We start from the raw sequence: 18,536 nt of genomic DNA on the forward strand, positions 1-18,536 counted from the left end.
TAAAAGATACTTCACCAATAATTAGGTTCCAGTCTGCTTGTCTTCATACGTTTTTGGGACTACCTACAAGTATAAAACCGTTGGTCTAGTTCAATTTTAACAAGTATTAGTACGATGCTCATTCGTAGCCGCGTCATGTTAGCTTTGAAACGTTAACAGTATTGAGCACACCACATAATTTATAAACTTTCATTGAACGTTTTCAATCGAACCAAGAGTGCTATTTGCATGAAGAAGTATGTTACCATTATTCACGAACTTTTAATTAATTACGAATATTGCTTTAGAAAGATTCTGCATTTCATTTCTGAAACCAATTTGTATTTAATTATTTCTTGATTTTTTTCGTATAAACTTAACAGAAACAAGTCTCCACTTATAATCCTGGATTATGGATATACATTTGACCGTTTTCGCCTAAAACCAGTCTTATTAGTTACCAAGACATTTTTATATCATTGAATTCATTGCAACTGGATGCAAATATCTCCAAGCTCATAACAAATGCAGATAACATAGCTATTTCCAATGAATCTATACGTTTTAAAGTGAAACGGAAATTGCCAGTTAATGCCAAATTTTGCAAATTTAGAATTTTTCTGAAATAGATTGATGATGAACTTAAATTATATTTAAGACTCCAAACAATGTTTAAAAACATAATAAATGTGACTGGGTTGAAACAAACAAATAAGGGACGTTAATCTTAAAATAGTTTTATAACAGAAAATAAATGAAAATATTTCTTAGCCTATAAAAACTATCCTGTTTTCTGCTTCTACACGTGTTAAATTCTTTTGCTTTGCTTGTATTGTAAAGATGCAACCAAAATAATGCCTCCCTAACATATGATGTGTTTAAGTGTGTATAAGTGATTTAAACCAAGAATTTGTATAATTTTATTTTTTGAGGGCTGGTCCGATGGTCGTATTCCAGTTTTTCGAAGATTTTTGATTTCACTGGGTCATCGCGTCTTCATCCTTTATCGTTTCGAGACAATATGTGTTAAGTGATTTATTTTAAGTATTTGCTGTTATTTTTTGTCATCTCATCTCTGAATTTTTTGTCGAAACACTCCAGAATTCATTTTAAAAGAGAAGGTTTGAAGTATACCGATTTCGGTGATTATGAAACCCCCGTTATTTAAAACACATATTACGATACATTTACTCTTAAATTATAACTCCATTTACTGTTTTTTATCCAACAGTGAGCTCCTTTTTTGTTGCTGACTGCTCCAAAGCGGAAGCACCAGCAATTATTGATAAACGACATGCTAATATAACCGGGTTTTTTGTGAGCCTCTTGTTAGGCGCCGATACTTTTGCTTCCAAAACATAGGTGCATTCAAATCGCACCCAAAGAGCGTATGGAAATTTAAAGGAACTACATAGAATTATGTTCCTGACATGTTCCGCGCGCGCCGAAAGAATGTGGTGCGAAGGGACAGTTGTTGTTGTTGTCATGGTGACCTTCAGTAGAAATATATTTGGCGCTCTCTGTAGGCAACAAATCCAATTAGTCATATTCTATTTGAATTAAAACACAAAAACACATTATTTTCAACTTATTTATTTAAATTTATAAGACCATTTTTACTAAAAACTATTTTAAAATACAGCATGCATGAACACTGGTAACAGTCGCCGTTTTTATTCTCTTTTTGGAGTAGGATCATTCTATTCTCATACTCCCTGGAGTGCTTTGTGCGCACAATTGGAATGAACACTTTTGATCACAGTTAAACTTGTATCATCAGGATCACCTGATACAAAATATGGTTATTAGTACTGAGTTTTAATTCGGTCTTTTTATCACGGTGGAGAACCCACGTGACTTATTTGGTAAAGTGCACGGCAACAAATGTCAACAAGTCTCGATTCAGGTAAGGTTTTTAAAGATAACTTTCTTTATATTTGGAGAATTTTTGTGAAATAAAGACCATAAACCCCGCATTTAAGAGCTCTATCCACGGTAATAAAGAACTTTCTCTAATATCCTAAAGTTTTCCTGAAAATCTTGACCAACTGATTTCTCAGAGTTGAAATCTAAGGCAAAGTACACGGCTTTTGACAAATCTATCGCGTTACTTGATGTTAGCCGTAAATAATTTATACAAAAATCTTATTTTAAGCAAAGTGTATGTATCTTAAAGTTTTCAGCGTGTATTATTGAACTTCTTATAGTTATTTCAAAGGCGAAAATGAACTAAAACCAAATTGATAAAGTACACGGACATTTTATGTTTGATAAAGTACACGGTCGTTTACAACCTTCAGTGTATAAACTCATTGTTTCACTGACTGGTGCTTAAACGAGTTATTATAAATATATTTATTATTTCTGTTCTTCAAATTCATTATAGAACATTGCTCCATGTTTGAAAAGACGCATTGTAATGGAGTGGCAATGGAAGAATGAACGCGTTTTAACAGTTAGACCGACGGAGTCGCCTAAATGATGGGCTCATTTTCATGAATCATGGAAACATGTGTTATCACACTAAAATTCAGTCCCGTATTTTAACAATATATTCCCAATTGACATATAAAGGGCTTGAAGTTTTTGTAAAGGGTGTTCCACTTCTTTTTCGTATCGTATATGTAAAACGTGTTTGTATTCATTATACATGGTAAATAGTAACACATAACTGCATAATAGCTCTTCATTTTGTCAATTTTGAGAAAGAAAAGTGTTCTTGTACTTTTAATGTCTTCGATTGCTAACTGATTTGAAAGACTTATAAGTATGTGATATTTGTTTCATTTCAGAATATGACGACTCCGACTTTATACAAAGAATGCGGAATGGCATTTCAAAAACAAAAAACAACAACATCTAGCAGACCACGATAGAAGGCATTCTGGTCAATTGCCATCGTTTTTGCGGGAAAGTGTTTACACAGACACAGGTTAGTTTTTAGCTTTATTTTTTCGCAGAGAAATAAGAATATACTAACAGTTATACTTTTATTATGACTCCTCCCCTCGTGTAGAGGTTAAGATTTCCCGTCGTCTGACTGTGTTTCAACGTTTTTTAGGGGTTGCGTTTTTTACATAATAATGTGGTCCATGTTTCAGTGGACAGGGTTTTATTAGTTTTATGGTGCTGATTACACGATCAAACACTCACTGCGTGGCAGTGTTTTTTTATAAATTATATTCAAGTACTGACATTGCCAGCATTTATCGCTAACTTGTGACAGTACATGTCTTTTTTATAGGTGCAGCACTCACGGCGAGACAAAGTTGTACGTTTGCAAATATTGAGACAAAACTGCTCTTGCAAGTCTTGAAGATATACGAAAGACGCGAAAGCGGCCAATTGAAGCTAACCTGTGATGTGTTTGGGTTCAAATTGGGTGACACGACCAATATCAGTGACCAGATTTCTACTAGACACAGGGGAATGACAGGTCACAAATGTCTACAGTGTCGCTCAGCATTCAAGTTCAAATCTGGACTCAGCAGGCACGTTAAGGCGAACCACACCTAATCAGGACCCATTGAAAGATCACAATGGTCTAGTTAGAACTGCATTCCAGTATGTTGCCGAGTTAAAATAACATTTTGATGAGTTTAACATTTTATTAAGATAAATAGCAAAACGTACTGTTACCAAATGGTGCTCTTTCAAAATGTTTGTTTGTCTTACGGTACTGAAAAAAAACGCTGTGGAAAATTAGTATGAAAACGGATTGAGCATAAAACATTTTCACAAGGTTTAGAGATGCATTGTTGTCATTTTCCCATTGATGTCCTATAAACTCTTAACTGCATGTATCTTATATAATTCAGCAAGCTTTGAAACACAATTATTTTGTAATCACATTTAAGCCTTTAGTCTAGAACATTCTAATGTTCCATGCTCAGCTCTAATCTAGATGTTATAGTCTTAGTCCTAGCCTGTAAGTTGGTAATATAGTGTGCTCTCCATCCTCCTTGCTGTTTCCCATCTAACTCCGAGCCTCCATCTTTACTATGCGTTCCTGTCTGTATTGTTCGAACGACCACAGTTTTACTGATGTAGATCAGATAATATTTGTTCAGACTGAACCAAATAAAAGATTCAGCGATACCTGAAAGGTATGAGCAATATGCTTTAAATGTGGAAATATATATAAACTAATTGTGATGTGCCTATTTTATTGTTTTATATCACATCAAAATAGGAACATTCATGAAATTTATTATCACCACAAACGGGCCGCTAACTACAGAGATGTTTTATTCGCCGTCAGTCCAGATTATAATTTATAAGTAAAACTATCTGATTTTTGAAGAAATGTATGTATGATTCTTTATTGATCTGCATATTCAAAAGTAATCGAAATTATAAAGGCTGACTTTCTCTTAAATCATCCCATGGACTATCTTTAAACTCCTCATTAAATATGATTGCTAAATATTTAGGTGTACGTTATAATGCAAAATTTATTGATACCACTTAAATAAAAACTAAACACTATACATTCTGACTTCACGAATAGAAAATGCTTATATAACGATGAGATTGTAAACGGCACTCTACTTTCAACCATAAACTATGACCGTGTACTTTATCATCCTAAAATGTCCGTGTACTTTATCAATTTGGTTTTAGTTCATTTTTGCCTTTGAATTAACTAGAAGTTAAACAATACACGCTGAAAACTATAAAATACATAAACTTTGCTTAAAATAAGATTATTTTATGAATTATCTACGGCTTACATGAAGTAACGCGATAGATTTGTCAAAAGCCGTGTACTTTGCCTAAGATTTCAACTCTGAGAAATCAGTTGGTCAAGATTTTCAGGAAAACTTTAGGATATTAGAGAAAGTTCTTTATTACCGTGGATAGAGCTCTTAAATGCGGGGTTTATGGTCTTTATTTCACAAAAATTCTCCAAATATAAAGAAAGTTATCTTTAAAAACCTTACCTGAATCGAGACTTGTTGACATTTGTTGCCGTGCACTTTACCAAATAAGTCACGTGGGTTCTCCACCGTGTTTATGCGAGCGTCGTGTTGTTTTGCAGGTAGGTGCTATGCGAGTAAAAGCAGTGAAGCATTTTTTTTTTTACTTTATCACGTCATTTTAATATTGTGTAATGACTCTTGTTAGGACATGACGCCAGCATAGTAGAAAACAACCTTGTTGCACGGACTATCGTATTTGTTTATAAACAATGAGTGTGTATATAAGGGACTAGACACCAGTTGAAACAATAGCACGAAAACACATTTGTCAAGCACTCAAAAGTTGACATTTTTATGTACAACGCAATGATCCTTCACATTTTTCCAAATCAAAATTTTCTTGGGTTGTCTACCATGTAAGTCCCAGTTTAATAATAGCGTCAGTACATTTATCTGTACTCATAAACATTTATGATTTAAACTTTAAAACAATATTGCGCTATTTTCAGATGAGGAAAGCAACATGATTGTTGGGTTTATTCTTTTAGTTAGGTTAAATGATGCATTATCGGCCTCCTACTAGCTCGCATTAACAAGGATAAGCTTGTTTTGAAAAAAAATACTGTTTTTGACGATTTTTGGACCATATGTTGTCTAGTGCCATAAATGTTGGGTATATAATAAATATGCGAATCAAGATATTGTTAAATCACTTAAAATATTATTGGATATTTATATCCGAAGAGCCATTAACTACATGTTGTTTACTACGATAAATTGCAGTTATCAGATTGTAGATTGAAAGCCACAGCAAAAGAAGATAGTTCTTAATGGCTGTTAGGCGTCCGTTCAAAGGTGCCACTGTCGTGCGAGAAATCCCGATGTCTGATACAGCTCTTCATAACCGAGGAAGGCTGTGATCCTATCGCCGTAATTTGCCTCCAAATGACAACATTTCGTATTGAAGATTACCAGCAATTATCTCGAAACAAAATTGATATTTCATGTAGAATCAATTTCACATCTCACATCACAACTTGAAACAATAGGAATCAAAAAAGAAGTTCAGAGACCTTTACTATGTCTGATAATGAAAAACAAACATTCGAGAGCACGCATTACTATTTACTTATGTTTTTATTATGTCTGATTTATTAATTTATTATGTCTGATTTATTAATTTCAATTAGAATCAAAACACTATACAGTACAGACCTGCTTATCATGATTAGTCATTGTAAGGTCAACAAGTGCTAGAGTGCAATGGAATATTCTGTCACCTTCTCAATAGCCACGATTTTGCACACTCGATTGCTGGTACAATACATATTGTATTTGATAGCAATTTCGGAATGACATCTAGTAATCATTTAAGGATTGATCGCATTCTTTCTTGCGTTTATGTTGTATGAACGCAGTAAGGCACGCGAGCAAATTCCATGAAGCACGCTACGTCGTATTTCAATTTTAGTTAACACGGTGCTTGGACGTCGTTGTTCCAAGATTCTCTTGGAAAGATATGACATCAAGAAACCCAAACATATGATCTCTTAAATTTAATTTAACTTAGACGACGATAATAGCTCTGCATTTTATACCACGGTACAATATACCGATGCCACGTTTAAACCGGACTTCTTTTTGGTCAACAGAATACACTTATTGAGTGGCCTGCCTGTCAAAAATCGGAAATATTTGTTCGATGTCGCGGGAGGACCAGTGAACTCTTGTCCCGCGTCCGATATGCTGATTGTATTATCTTTCGACCGACAAGTTTATTTGCTTATGTAGCAAGGTGCATATTTCAGTATTTTATCAGTTTGTGTGTTTGGTATGGTTCTATATCGTATATTGTTTTGTATTGTTTGTGTATCGTCGTGTTTAGTGTTGTCCTACGTGGTTATTGTCCTCTTTGCGTTACTGTTCGTCAATGTCCGTCAATGTCCGTCTATGTCCGAGTGCGTCAGAGCGTGAATACTGGATATGCGAGTTTGTCTAAATTTATAAGAGTGATTGATTGGTTCATAATGCCTTTTCCCCTTTTTCCCGCTTCATTGCACACGCCCTTATTTACATATACACATATATCATTCCGTTCTGAATCGTCATCGACGCAATATATATGCAAAAAGCTACAGAAACATGCTCAGTAGCAAAAGGTTTAAACATAAACCCGGTTTAGTGGCAATGGGCAAACGCCAAAGACATAGAACACAAAATCACAGATTGCAATTGTAACAGTTGTTACTATTTATTTAATATTCGCTCTTATCTTTGAGCCGAAATATTCAACTCATTTATTTAATATTCGCTCTTATCTTTGAGCTGAAATATTCTTTCATATATAATTATCATTTAGACGTGCCTGGTAAGTTTATTATCATAGTTCTTGGAATGTTTTATGTATTTAACCGCGAAGTCTCCCTTGACATATTTACCGATCACTGACCATTGTCTTTGTATTTTGTGTTATTAATAATATAATTAGCATATACTTTTATATGTTTTATTATATGTTTTAGGTTTCATTCGACAACGTAAATAAATATTCGAACTCCGAAGTTCAATGGTTTCGTATTTGTAAACCCACACTACACTTACGTGCAACGAAATGAATTAAACACGTTTGATTTAGTCATCACAATTCTATTTTCTATTATTTTATAACTATTGTAGTATTTCGGAGTTGCTCCCCTTGTTGCTATGTAAAATGTTAATAAACACATATTTTCTCAGGCAATACAACCTGAATTCAGATTTAAACCGATATATTTATTTAATTCATTTAAATAAAAAACAAATGTGTGTTATCTTTTATAATACTGTTTTATTGATTGAAGATATTGTTTCGTAAACCCTAACAAAACGACTTCGACTTGGCGCTCGAAAAGTTGATAGCCTTAATTATTTATTTTAGGACAGCAGATGCCACCGCCCCCGCCAATCCCCCACACTAAAAGTTTGAAAGTTCACTATTTATGTCAATATCGGAGAAAAAAGAAATAAAATACGCTCAAAATGCACCATTTCAGACTAAGTCGTTCAGTGTTAATTGGAGTGGACTCCCAAATACCCCTGCCAACATTTTAAATCAATTAGATTTCCGTTCTGGGGGAGGGGCGAATGTCAAGAGGTTGATCCCCTAAGTTATGTCCCTTTAAACGTCAATTCCTTTACCCCCGTCCGCCTCTTGATATTTTTAAAAGGCCAGAATAATATGAAAGCTAGCGTCTTCTGCGCGCTCTTGTATCTTTATCTTCCTGCGCTTTGAAACTTTGTAATAAGGTTATGACAATCATACGCCCAAAGGCCAATCAGAAGTCCGGATGGTCAAAAATGAATAACCTTATTCAATCAGGACCCCTTTCGGATAATATTTAGATTATACGTAGATGATACCTTCTCCGTTTCCGTGAAGGTGATTCTCGGAGATGTAAACGTCGTAAAATATTGATAGACGTAACCTTGTCCGATAGGGTAAGGCATTTACCTCTTAAGCATGTTTTTTTGCGACAAAACTTTTTTAAGTAAAAGAGGGCACAAAAAAAAAACATTTTTACTTCAGCATTTCAACAAACAGATTGAAATTCCAAACTAAAATGCCATAATGAATGGAAGTTCACGTGATCAAATATGACCATGATCTGAACATTGTTTAAAACAATTATGCATCACAACGTTAACTTCAAGTGGAAACAACTTGAAGCAGAAGTGATTTTATTTTGCAGTGGATGAAAGAAACTGTTGAAAAGAACGCAGACAACATTTCATTATACCCGCTGGATTAAACATTTGAAAATATACATAGATACAATAAATAGTTGGCATATAATCAAAACAACATGAACACTATGTTGAATTTTTTACTTCCAATTTTCTTTTCAACTATAGCAATGTAAAAGAAATGCAGAAAACAGACAAAAATATTGTATCTACAAGACAAATCTGATTGAAGTATTATCTAAGTATGTTAAATGCTTGAGTGGACTTTAGCAAACCAATTAAATACATTTTGATTCGATAAAAAGTATATAATTACTTAACAATAGCATGCAGAAATAATAATGTGTTATTTGCAAAAGGTCAGATTTTTCAACAGAACATTCTAAGCCGTTCTTTTTTGTCGTTAGAGAAATTGCAATTATCATGCCAGGAGTGAAGCTCAACTTTGACTTTAAGTTAATATCTACAATGAATATGAAATACTTCTTTTCGTGTTTTATGCAAAGCTATAAAACATCTATGTATTTGTTTTCTTTAAAAAAAGAAAAAAAATCTATTTTCGGTTTATAAAGCATAAATTGCTGTTAAAATATAAAATTAAACCTTAACACGTTAACAAATTTACATCTTTTTTAAAGCGACCTACATGTATACCTTCAACATGTTTTCGAACGTATTCGTAAAACATATCAAGTTCAGAAACTCATTGTTCGTATTCCTTGTTGTTGAAGATACTTTATCAATTTAGTGGTAAAGGAGCACAACCATTGCGATCGACAGAGTAATGAAGTATACAGCGAAAATGTAAAGGCTTATCCTGTCCATACATTTCGCGACATCTATCCAAGATACGCAAGCGCCTTTAGACTCGGGAAATCGTGAATGCTCGCCTTCTTTCCCATTGCTTTTCAATGTCAGTATTTCTTTGTGGTTGGTGTCCCTTGGACTGAAGCTGGACTTTCTACAAAACAAAACTATGTTTCTGAGAACGAAAGGAACATGCATATTCGCGTCCTTATAAAACAAATACGAATTTATTGCCACGGTTATCATGGCGAGGACACTTCCGAAAAAGAGGAGGAACAAGTAGTAGCAAAGCAGGGACATTGGCGCCGATGTTTTCGGTATGTTGTCGCTAACGAGCGTCATTAAAACTGCAAATGATAGGAGAACGGTGATTGTATATGAAATACGTTCTCCGCTCTCCAACGGTATCAAGAACACCAGACAGTTGCAAAGACACAGCAGGACACATGGTAAAATAACATTTACGACAAAAAACTCTGACAGTCGGCGAAAAGAAAACGTGAAAAACACAATCGACATCGAATATCTCTCTTGCACGTCAACAGACGTCTGAACTAGCGCCCATTCCCCGTTTTCGTTGTAAAAAGGCATTGATACGTTCTTTTCGCTCGCTACAAATGCTATTTCCTCAGCCATGTAAGGCCACACGATGAAGCTAAGAAAGCAAGTCTGGTTATCGAAAGGGTATTTGTATATGTTAAATTCACAACGCGAGTGGAAAACATCGCCTGGTGCCCATATAACTGTTCCGTTAAAGAGAACTCGCACTGGACATATCGCGGAGTTCAATGTAGAGACCTGAAGAGACGGATTACCCATTGTCATAGTAGGCACCCAGATCTGAAAAGTTAAAAACAGCAGGTCTAAATTATTTTGGATTTGAATTGCTTTGTAATTTTTATCGGTTAATTGGGATGCACCATTTTAGTACACAACATCTATCGACGATTTAAATTGCTGCAAGAAAGAATGGAAAATTATCACAGTCATTGCACAGTAAACATTAAAATGCTTGTTAGGAATTATTTATTTAAGAAATAAACGACAGCTATTGAACCGTTTATTTCAAAGCGTAGAAAAGGCGGTGACCGATTAGTGTCTAGAAATTAATTGCGTTTCGGTCCGTTTTTTGTTTAAAGCAAGCGTACATGCATACCCCATTGTTATTTTTGCAACATATGAAAGTACATGTAAATGTTTTTACAAGATAAGTTTTACAGAAAACAAATTAATTAAATATAACGTATAAATACCTTGGTAGAAGATACAAATATGCTGGCGGTTCCTCCAAAGTCTTGAGGACGCCACATGAGACGAGTATCAAGCCAGGTTAGTTTAAAATATCCTACGGTGACCATCTGTCCAGTAAGCTCGTCCATATCGATTAAAGACGTAAGATAAAACGACGCCGCTATATGTAAAGGCTTGCTACAGTTTGAGCACGGACGTTCATCCTTCTCGTAAGAGTGTAGGAGGTGAGTATACAAACTGGTCGTGTTTGTGTCGAGATGCGATGTGTGAGTCGCTGCTATGCACGATGAGGTCCAAATAACAATTAAACAAATCCTCATTGTGAAAACACGTATTCCTTCGAAAATATTGGGAAAAAAATAATGTTACTATATATAAAGTCAATCCGAAAAGCTTAAGTTGGGTTTTCTTTGGAAAGTTATCTCCAGTCTCTGTATTTAGCAAAAGTTTATCCGTTGAAGGACTAAAGCTTTCCCGAAATTAACTGTATCCTACCGAGTGCAATTTTCGAGGCGCAAAGCGTGAACATGGTAATAATTCATTAATTGCTTATGATATTCACAACTAATGAATGATAATAGCAGGCAATTGGTCTCTAGTGTATTTATTCGGCATAAAAAATGCGTTTAATGATTGACATTTATTCGCAACCATTTTACAACGAATAACGATGAATAATTCATATGCTACAATTTATTTGTAATTGTCTTGCTGGACCAAATGGATTTTCCAATTAAAATACAAACTGATAAGGTAAAGGCAGACAGAAATGATTTGACTCTCCATCGACAGGGGCGGACGTACTTTAACCCTCGACCGTCCGGGGCAGACGTACTTTAACCCTCGACCGTCCGGTGCAGACGTTCTTTTAATCTCGATCGTCAGGGGCAGACTTACTTATAGCCTCGATCGTCCGAACAGACGTCCTTTGAACTTCGATCGTCCGGGGCAGACGTTCTTTCAACCTCGATCGTCCGGGGCAGACTTACTTATAGCCTCGATCGTCCGAACATACGTCCTTTCAATTTCGATCGTCCGGGGCAGACGTTCTTTAAACTCGATCGTCCGGGGCAGACGTTCTTTAAACCTCGATCGTCCGGGGCAGACGTTCTTTAAACCTCGATCGTCCGGGGCAGACGTTCTTTAAACCTCGATCGTCCGGGGCAGACGTACTTAGAACCTCTATCGTTCGGCGCAGACGTTCTTTAAACCTCGATCGTCCGGGGCATACGTTCTTTAAACCTCGATCGTCCGGGGCAGACGTACTTGGAATCTCTATCGTTCGGCGCAGACGTTCTTTAAACCTCGACCGTCCAGGGCAGACTTACTTTTAGCCTTCCGTAGATCGTCGGGGAAGACGACCTTGGAACCTTGATGTTCCGGGAAAAATAAACTTGAATTTGTTGTTGCATGTTTAGAACTTTTATTTATTTGAAAGTTTTGAATGATGTCTGTGTCAAAGTTGCTTACACGTTTGGTATCTCTATGTTTCTGGGCCGGTATTCATTAAACATCTTAACACAGTTTTAACTTCATAGTAAAAGTGCCCTGCTTGAGCATATAGCGCAAATACAAGTTAACGTAGATGTAAATATCTTTTCACTATAGAAAAAAGTTGAAATGGTATCATCACGATCAAAATATGGACACTTCTTTCTAACTCTGCTTTCTAGTATCAGTAATGAGTTTGCTTACCATGTTGGTACAGAAAACTTACCATACCAATTGAAAGAGATACAAAGTAGATAAAAAACAGTACAAAACTGATACTGTCAACAACTGTTGCAACTTCTTTCCAGGTAATTTTACTTTCAGGGAGTTCAATTGCGTGGTCCCCATTGACATCTTCGCCGACGACATCCACTTCTTTCATTGTTTCGTCTTTTTTTGTGTTCCTTTTCTCAATATTGTCAATTTTCGATTTTCTTGATAGTATAACCACTTTGCGAAGAATTCCAGGAATTGGCTTGCTTTGTTCTCTGTATAATAGCGAGATGTTGACTGCAACGTTAATCATTACTAAAACACTGCCCGCGAAAAGGAGGAACAAATAGTAGCACAACAGGGACATTGGCGCCGACGTTTTTGGTATATTGTCACTGACCAGCGTCATAAAGACGGCGAAAGACAGGAGAACGGTTATCGAGTAAGATATTCGCTCTCCGCTATCCAACGGGATCAAAAACACTAAACAGTCTAGAAAGCAGAGGAGCACTATTGGTAGAATCACATTCACTACAAAGAACTCAGAACGACGCGACAGGTGGACGTTAAATTCTGAGATTGACATGGACAATTCCACACGGTTCCTTGTCGATGTATTCACTAGCGACCATTCTCCATTTTCTTGATAAAACGGCAGGTAGATCTCTTTGTCCTGGATTACAAGCATCACTTCGTTGGCCAAGTATGGCCATGCTACAAATGCTAAATAGCAGTACTGGTGATCGAAGGGGTAATTGTATATATCGTAGTCACATCTGGTATGGAATACGTCCCCTGGCATCCATATTATGGTTCCATTGTAGAGGACACGGACGGGACACATGTCTTTGTTGAGGTCTGTAACTTTCAATGAAGGGTTTCCAAGAGTTATCGAAGGAACCCACACCTAAAATGTACACATATGTCAATGGGTTATTATAATATGGTACAAAGGTTATATATAAAGTGTTATACACAATTAAAATGTTGCCTCTTTCACTGTTAAGGTATACTCGAATGTTCCATGTTCATACCCCTGTCATACTGTCACGAGTTTTGGTAGGAGTAAGGGAAACTGAACATCGGTGTGTGCAAAATATTTATGTGAAAAACTACACATACAAGTTCAGTAGCCAAAAGTTTAAACATTAACCCCCTTTAATGGCAGAGGGTAAACGCCAAAGACATAGAACACAGAAAAATATTACAAACAAGAAACATGGAACAACAGCACAAAGCTCCATAAACATCACAGTGCATATATACTATATAAAAAACTGGGTATGTTTATCAAGGATTGTTAGGTACCGCCTTGGAACGGGCAGGAAAATGTAAATTTACTAGGGATGCAAACGAATATTCGAATTTTCGATCAAACGTTTGGTATTTGAATGTCAAAATCGATATTCGAATATTCGAAAAAAAGTTCAATAAAGAGAATAAAACACATTTTGCCTTCATAACTGTTGTTGTTTATAAAGTTCGTTTATCTTTTTTTACAACGATTGGCCCCTAATGCCAAAGGTGTGAATGTGATGACTAGACACGCGTCATGTGTCATTTAGGGACATATCATGGGGTACTATAAAAAGTCCCCCTACTTTTACAACAACTGGCCGCCCGGTTAGCTCAATCGGTAGAGCATTGGACTGTGAATCGGACAACCCGGGTTCGATTCCCGGGCGGAGCAGGTCACTTCTGTTGTGATTGGTTATGAAATCCTTTCTACGACCATTCGCACTGTTCACCTGCCCCTGGCATGTACAGAAGTTGACAATTCCTTGCAGAGGTGAAAGCACCTAGTACTAGTTAACCTCCCAGGATAGGTGTGCGGTGGTTGAACTGTCACTCTGGGACCCTTCAATGTGCTAACGCCGGGACCCGGAGTATAAACTACTGACACCACAATAACTGGCTATGGAGTGGCTTCAACACCAATGTGTTGTCCTGGCTGCAAATTATGCTGTGCAGCATAGCGCAAATCGAGGTGATGATATGAATGCCACAATAATGTAATATTGTGCTACAATAATGTTGTTGCATATATGTGCTTTAAACTGTTTCCATCTTTCGATACAATTTTTGCGCTTTGAAATGGATTTAAGGATATATTTCCTCTATTGTTGTACAATATATGAGTCCAATACACTTATGTTTTCGTTTTACTATTTTACTAGTTCCCAAGTTGGTTTGGGTTTTCCATAGTTATATTTAGTCAATTTAGAGGTCAATCTCAGAACGAGGCTGATCATCCTACGGAAAGACCCTCCATTGGCGCAAAACACTGTTTGACTAGGAAAATATCTAATTTCACATTGTTTACAAAAGGCAGCGGAATTGAATTATTCGATTTTGATGTGTGTCTGTTTATAATGTATTGCTTTTTTCTTCCTGAAAATGGAGAATTTCAATAGCTCATTTGGGGAAAATCAGGGTCCGCCGTGCGTACTGGCTATGACAAAATAGGGTTAAAATGCCCCGGCTATTACTTAAGCGAATAATATTAGCAGTTTACTACATCTTCTAAAATATGTATTTCGGTAATCGAATATTCGAATATACGATCGAAAGAATAACCGAATATTCGAATATCTATTTTGCCATTCGTTTGCATCCCTAAAATTTATAAGTCGTAATAAGGTAGTTGCAACGTCAGATATTTAGTTCAGGAATATATATTAAAACTTTATTGCAAATGAAATCAGTATTAAAGTATGATATGGAAGGAATTATTTAAATTGGTAGGTTATTTGCAAAATGTTGGCGTTTTCGGTGATTAACAACAATAACAGTTGATTTTCAATTTAATTGATTGATTGATTGACTGTATCATTATGCCTTATGAAAGAACATATTAATTGCAAAAAAAAAATAACATATAAAACATCCTAAATCATGCATAAAAGGTGAGTTCTCACCCGTACGATAGTTGTATACGATAGTTGTATCCGATAGTTGTATACGATAGTTGTATTCGATAGTTGTATACGATAGTTGTATTCGATAGTTGTATACGATAGTTGTATTCGATAGTTGTATTCGATAGTTGTATTCGATAGTTGTATTCGATAGTTGTATACGATAGTTGTATTCGATAGTTGTATTCGATAGTTGTATACGATAGTTGTATTCGATAGTTGTATTCGATAGTTGTATTCGATAGTTGTATTCGATAGTTGTATACGATAGTTGTATTCGATAGTTGTATTCGATAGTTGTATTCGATAGTTGTATACGATAGTTGTATACGATAGTTGTATTCGATAGTTGTATTCGATAGTTGTATTCGATAGTTGTAAACGATAGTTGTATTCGATAGTTGTATACGATAGTTGTATTCGATAGTTGTATTCGATAGTTGTATTCGATAGTTGTATTCGATAGTTGTATACGATAGTTGTATTCGATAGTTGTATTCGATAGTTGTATTCGATAGTTGTATACGATAGTTGTATTCGATAGTTGTATACGATAGTTGTATTCGATAGTTGTATTCGATAGTTGTATACGATAGTTGTATTCGATAGTTGTATACGATAATTGTATTCGATAGTTGTATACGATAGTTGTATACGATAGTTGTATTCGATAGTTGTATACGATAGTTGTATACGATAGTTGTATTCGATAGTTGTATACGATAGTTGTATTCGATAGTTGTATTCGATAGTTGTATACGATAGTTGTAGTTGTATTCGATAGTTGTATACGATAGTTGTATTCGATAGTTGTATTCGATAGTTGTATACGATAGTTATATTAGATAGTTGTATTCGATAGTTGTATACGATAGTTGTATTCGATAGTTGTATTCGATAGTTGTATTCGATAGTTGTATTCGATAGTTGTATACGATAGTTGTATTCGATAGTTGTATTCGATGGTTGTATTCGATAGTTGTATTCGATGGTTGTATTCGATGGTTGTATACGATAGTTGTATTCGATAGTTGTATTCGATAGTTGTATTCGATAGTTGTATTCGATAGTTGTATACGATAGTTGTATTCGATAGTTGTATACGATAGTTGTATTCGATAGTTGTATACGATAGTTGTATTCGATAGTTGTATTCGATAGTTGTATACGATAGTTGTATTCGATAGTTGTATTCGATAGTTGTATACGATAGTTGTATTCGATAGTTGTATTCGATAGTTGTATTCGATAGTTGTATTCGATAGTTGTATTCGATAGTTGTATACGATAGTTGTATTCGATAGTTGTATTCGATAGTTGTATACGATAGTTGTATTCGATAGTTGTATACGATAGTTGTATACGATAGTTGTATTCGATAGTTGTATTCGATAGTTGTATTCGATAGTTGTATTCGATAGTTGTATACGATAGTTGTATTCGATAGTTGTATTCGATAGTTGTATTCGGCTGTCAAAAAGGTCACAACGGATGACCAAATCTTTTCTCGAAAAATTATCTTCGAAGAACACAATCCTAAACGTATAGATCTAGTTTTTTGAACAATTAACCACCGGAATACGTTAACAAATGCGCTCCTACGAAAACGAGGTTACAATAATAGATATTATCGAAAAACCTGTTTTTATATTGATATTTCACCAAAAAAAAGTTTCCACTTCTTTTTAATTGTCAATGCATTGGACTAACAGCTCGTAAAAATATAAATGAGTTTCATAATAGCATTTAACCTCTTAAAAACGTATTTACCGAGTGTGGAGTCGAAACACTGTCCACCGAATTATTGTCAAGAGGCGCTACTAACAGAGCTGCCTTGATATCTGGTCTTGTTAATCTTATCGCTAACTATAATCTATACCGTGAAGTTTTAAAAATTACTACGCTTAGTTCTACTTTAAGCTGACCTTCTGTCGTAATTTCGTATACATCGTTGGGAACGCCGCCTTAGATAATGATGCTTAAAATTTTCACCATCAAAGAACCCCCCATACAAATCAGGCTGTGTACATTGTCGCGTAACATACATGTTTAACTGACTGTTCTCGCCGCCGAATTTTAGCGACAAAATATGCAGGCGCTTATTAGACGACTTGCAGCGATATATAATGCGCCTAATAACGAATTAACTAACACATTTCTCCGAATATTTACGACACTTGAATGGCGATACGTTTCCAAGTACTACAGTTTAAAAATGTTTGAATATAATGAGTTTTTACAAAGATCTGATTCACGCTATATATGATGGCTCGAACTTAGAACGGCGATTATTGATTTGAAGTTCACGTAGTTGAGTCTTTACATGTATTCGTATGTATTAGTTATAACTTTAGGACGCACTATTACACCTTTTGTTTTTTTATAGGCTTTAATGAGTATATTAAGTAAATTCTATTACTTCATAAAAAATCATCAGAACGAATTATTTCGGTTATAGGCCTACGTCATTTAACTATTTGTTCGTGACGTCATGTTTAATGACGGTTAAATTTCATGTAGTACAAATTAAACGAACTTATTCCAGCGGTTTCTGTCGATCCCCTGGAACATTCGGAGTATTTGTTTTGCATGTAATATAACCTATACAGTACCAAAGTTTACATATTATAATAGCAGAAAAAGTAAGTTGAGTTTGTCATTTCTCCTTAGATTCTTTTTTTTCGCGTTTTTTTTTTATCTGTTCGAAACGCCATCCTTTCATTTGCATTTGTTTAAATAATTCTCCTTTATTTGGAAAAGTATGCATTTTGTTGTTTTTTTCATATGAAGAAAATAGGAATGAAGTTTAGGGCAAACTAACAGAAATTTAAAAAACAAAACGTTTATATGATTTATACTACCCTTAATGTTACTGAAAGTACATACGCCTATAGATATATATCCTGAACAAACTTACTCTTTTAGAAGCAACGAATATACTGCTAACCCCTCCGTGATCCTGAGGACGCCATGTCAATCGCTCGTCCACCCAAATCAACTTCACGTAACCCATGGTTACCATGGTACCGGCCAGTTCGTCCAGGTCCAGTAGAGAGGTCATGTAGAAGGACACTGAGATGGCCAGTGGCGATGTGCAGTGACCACATGGTCGGGCGTCCGGCTCGTAGTCCTCGAGAAGAATGCTATGCAGCGAGGTGTTGCCTGTTGCCACCGCGATGCGAATTCTTAAAGAATGGAGTGTGACAAACACAATCCATTTTATAATTTCCAT

The 18,536-nt window shown here is 35.5% G+C and overlaps 2 protein-coding genes and 1 non-coding gene across 3 annotated transcripts; 1 reads left to right on the top strand and 2 right to left on the bottom strand.

The window, feature by feature from the left end:
- Positions 1 to 8,750: 8,750 nt before the first annotated feature.
- On the bottom strand, positions 8,751 to 11,214 carry LOC128214404 (neuronal acetylcholine receptor subunit beta-3-like). Its single transcript, XM_052920857.1, has 2 exons — positions 10,685 to 11,214; positions 8,751 to 10,271 (listed from the first exon to the last, which is right to left on the bottom strand). Exons 1-2 carry the CDS (start codon positions 11,000 to 11,002, stop codon positions 9,369 to 9,371), a joined length of 1,221 nt encoding a protein of 406 aa, XP_052776817.1. The 5' UTR covers positions 11,003 to 11,214; the 3' UTR covers positions 8,751 to 9,368.
- A 743-nt stretch (positions 11,215 to 11,957) lies between these two features.
- LOC128215506 (neuronal acetylcholine receptor subunit alpha-3-like) lies at positions 11,958 to 18,536 on the bottom strand. Its single transcript, XM_052922189.1, has 3 exons — positions 18,222 to 18,536; positions 12,453 to 13,293; positions 11,958 to 12,052 (listed from the first exon to the last, which is right to left on the bottom strand). Exons 1-3 carry the CDS (start codon positions 18,534 to 18,536, stop codon positions 11,958 to 11,960), a joined length of 1,251 nt encoding a protein of 416 aa, XP_052778149.1.
- On the top strand, positions 14,005 to 14,076 carry Trnah-gug (transfer RNA histidin (anticodon GUG)). Its single transcript has one exon. It is a non-coding gene; the product is annotated as a tRNA-His (tRNA).

This window comes from Mya arenaria, chromosome 13 (genome assembly GCF_026914265.1).
Source record: "Mya arenaria isolate MELC-2E11 chromosome 13, ASM2691426v1".
NCBI classification, from domain to species: domain Eukaryota; kingdom Metazoa; phylum Mollusca; class Bivalvia; order Myida; family Myidae; genus Mya; species Mya arenaria.

What these genes read in the sequence shown, in the direction of transcription:
- LOC128215506 (XM_052922189.1), bottom strand. Translation starts at nt 18,536, where the DNA reads ATGGAAATTATAAAATGGATTGTGTTTGTCACACTCCATTCTTTAAGA. An exon ending in TATTCGTTGCTTCTAAAAGA is followed by an intron (nt 13,294 to 18,221) that starts GTAAGTTTGTTC and finishes TGTACATTTTAG; the next exon opens with GTGTGGGTTCCTTCGATAAC. An exon ending in AGTTGCAACAGTTGTTGACA is followed by an intron (nt 12,053 to 12,452) that starts GTATCAGTTTTG and finishes CGGAACATCAAG; the next exon opens with GTTCCAAGGTCGTCTTCCCC.
- LOC128214404 (XM_052920857.1), bottom strand. Translation starts at nt 11,002, where the DNA reads ATGAGGATTTGTTTAATTGTTATTTGGACCTCATCGTGCATAGCAGCG. An exon ending in TATTTGTATCTTCTACCAAG is followed by an intron (nt 10,272 to 10,684) that starts GTATTTATACGT and finishes TTAACTTTTCAG; the next exon opens with ATCTGGGTGCCTACTATGAC.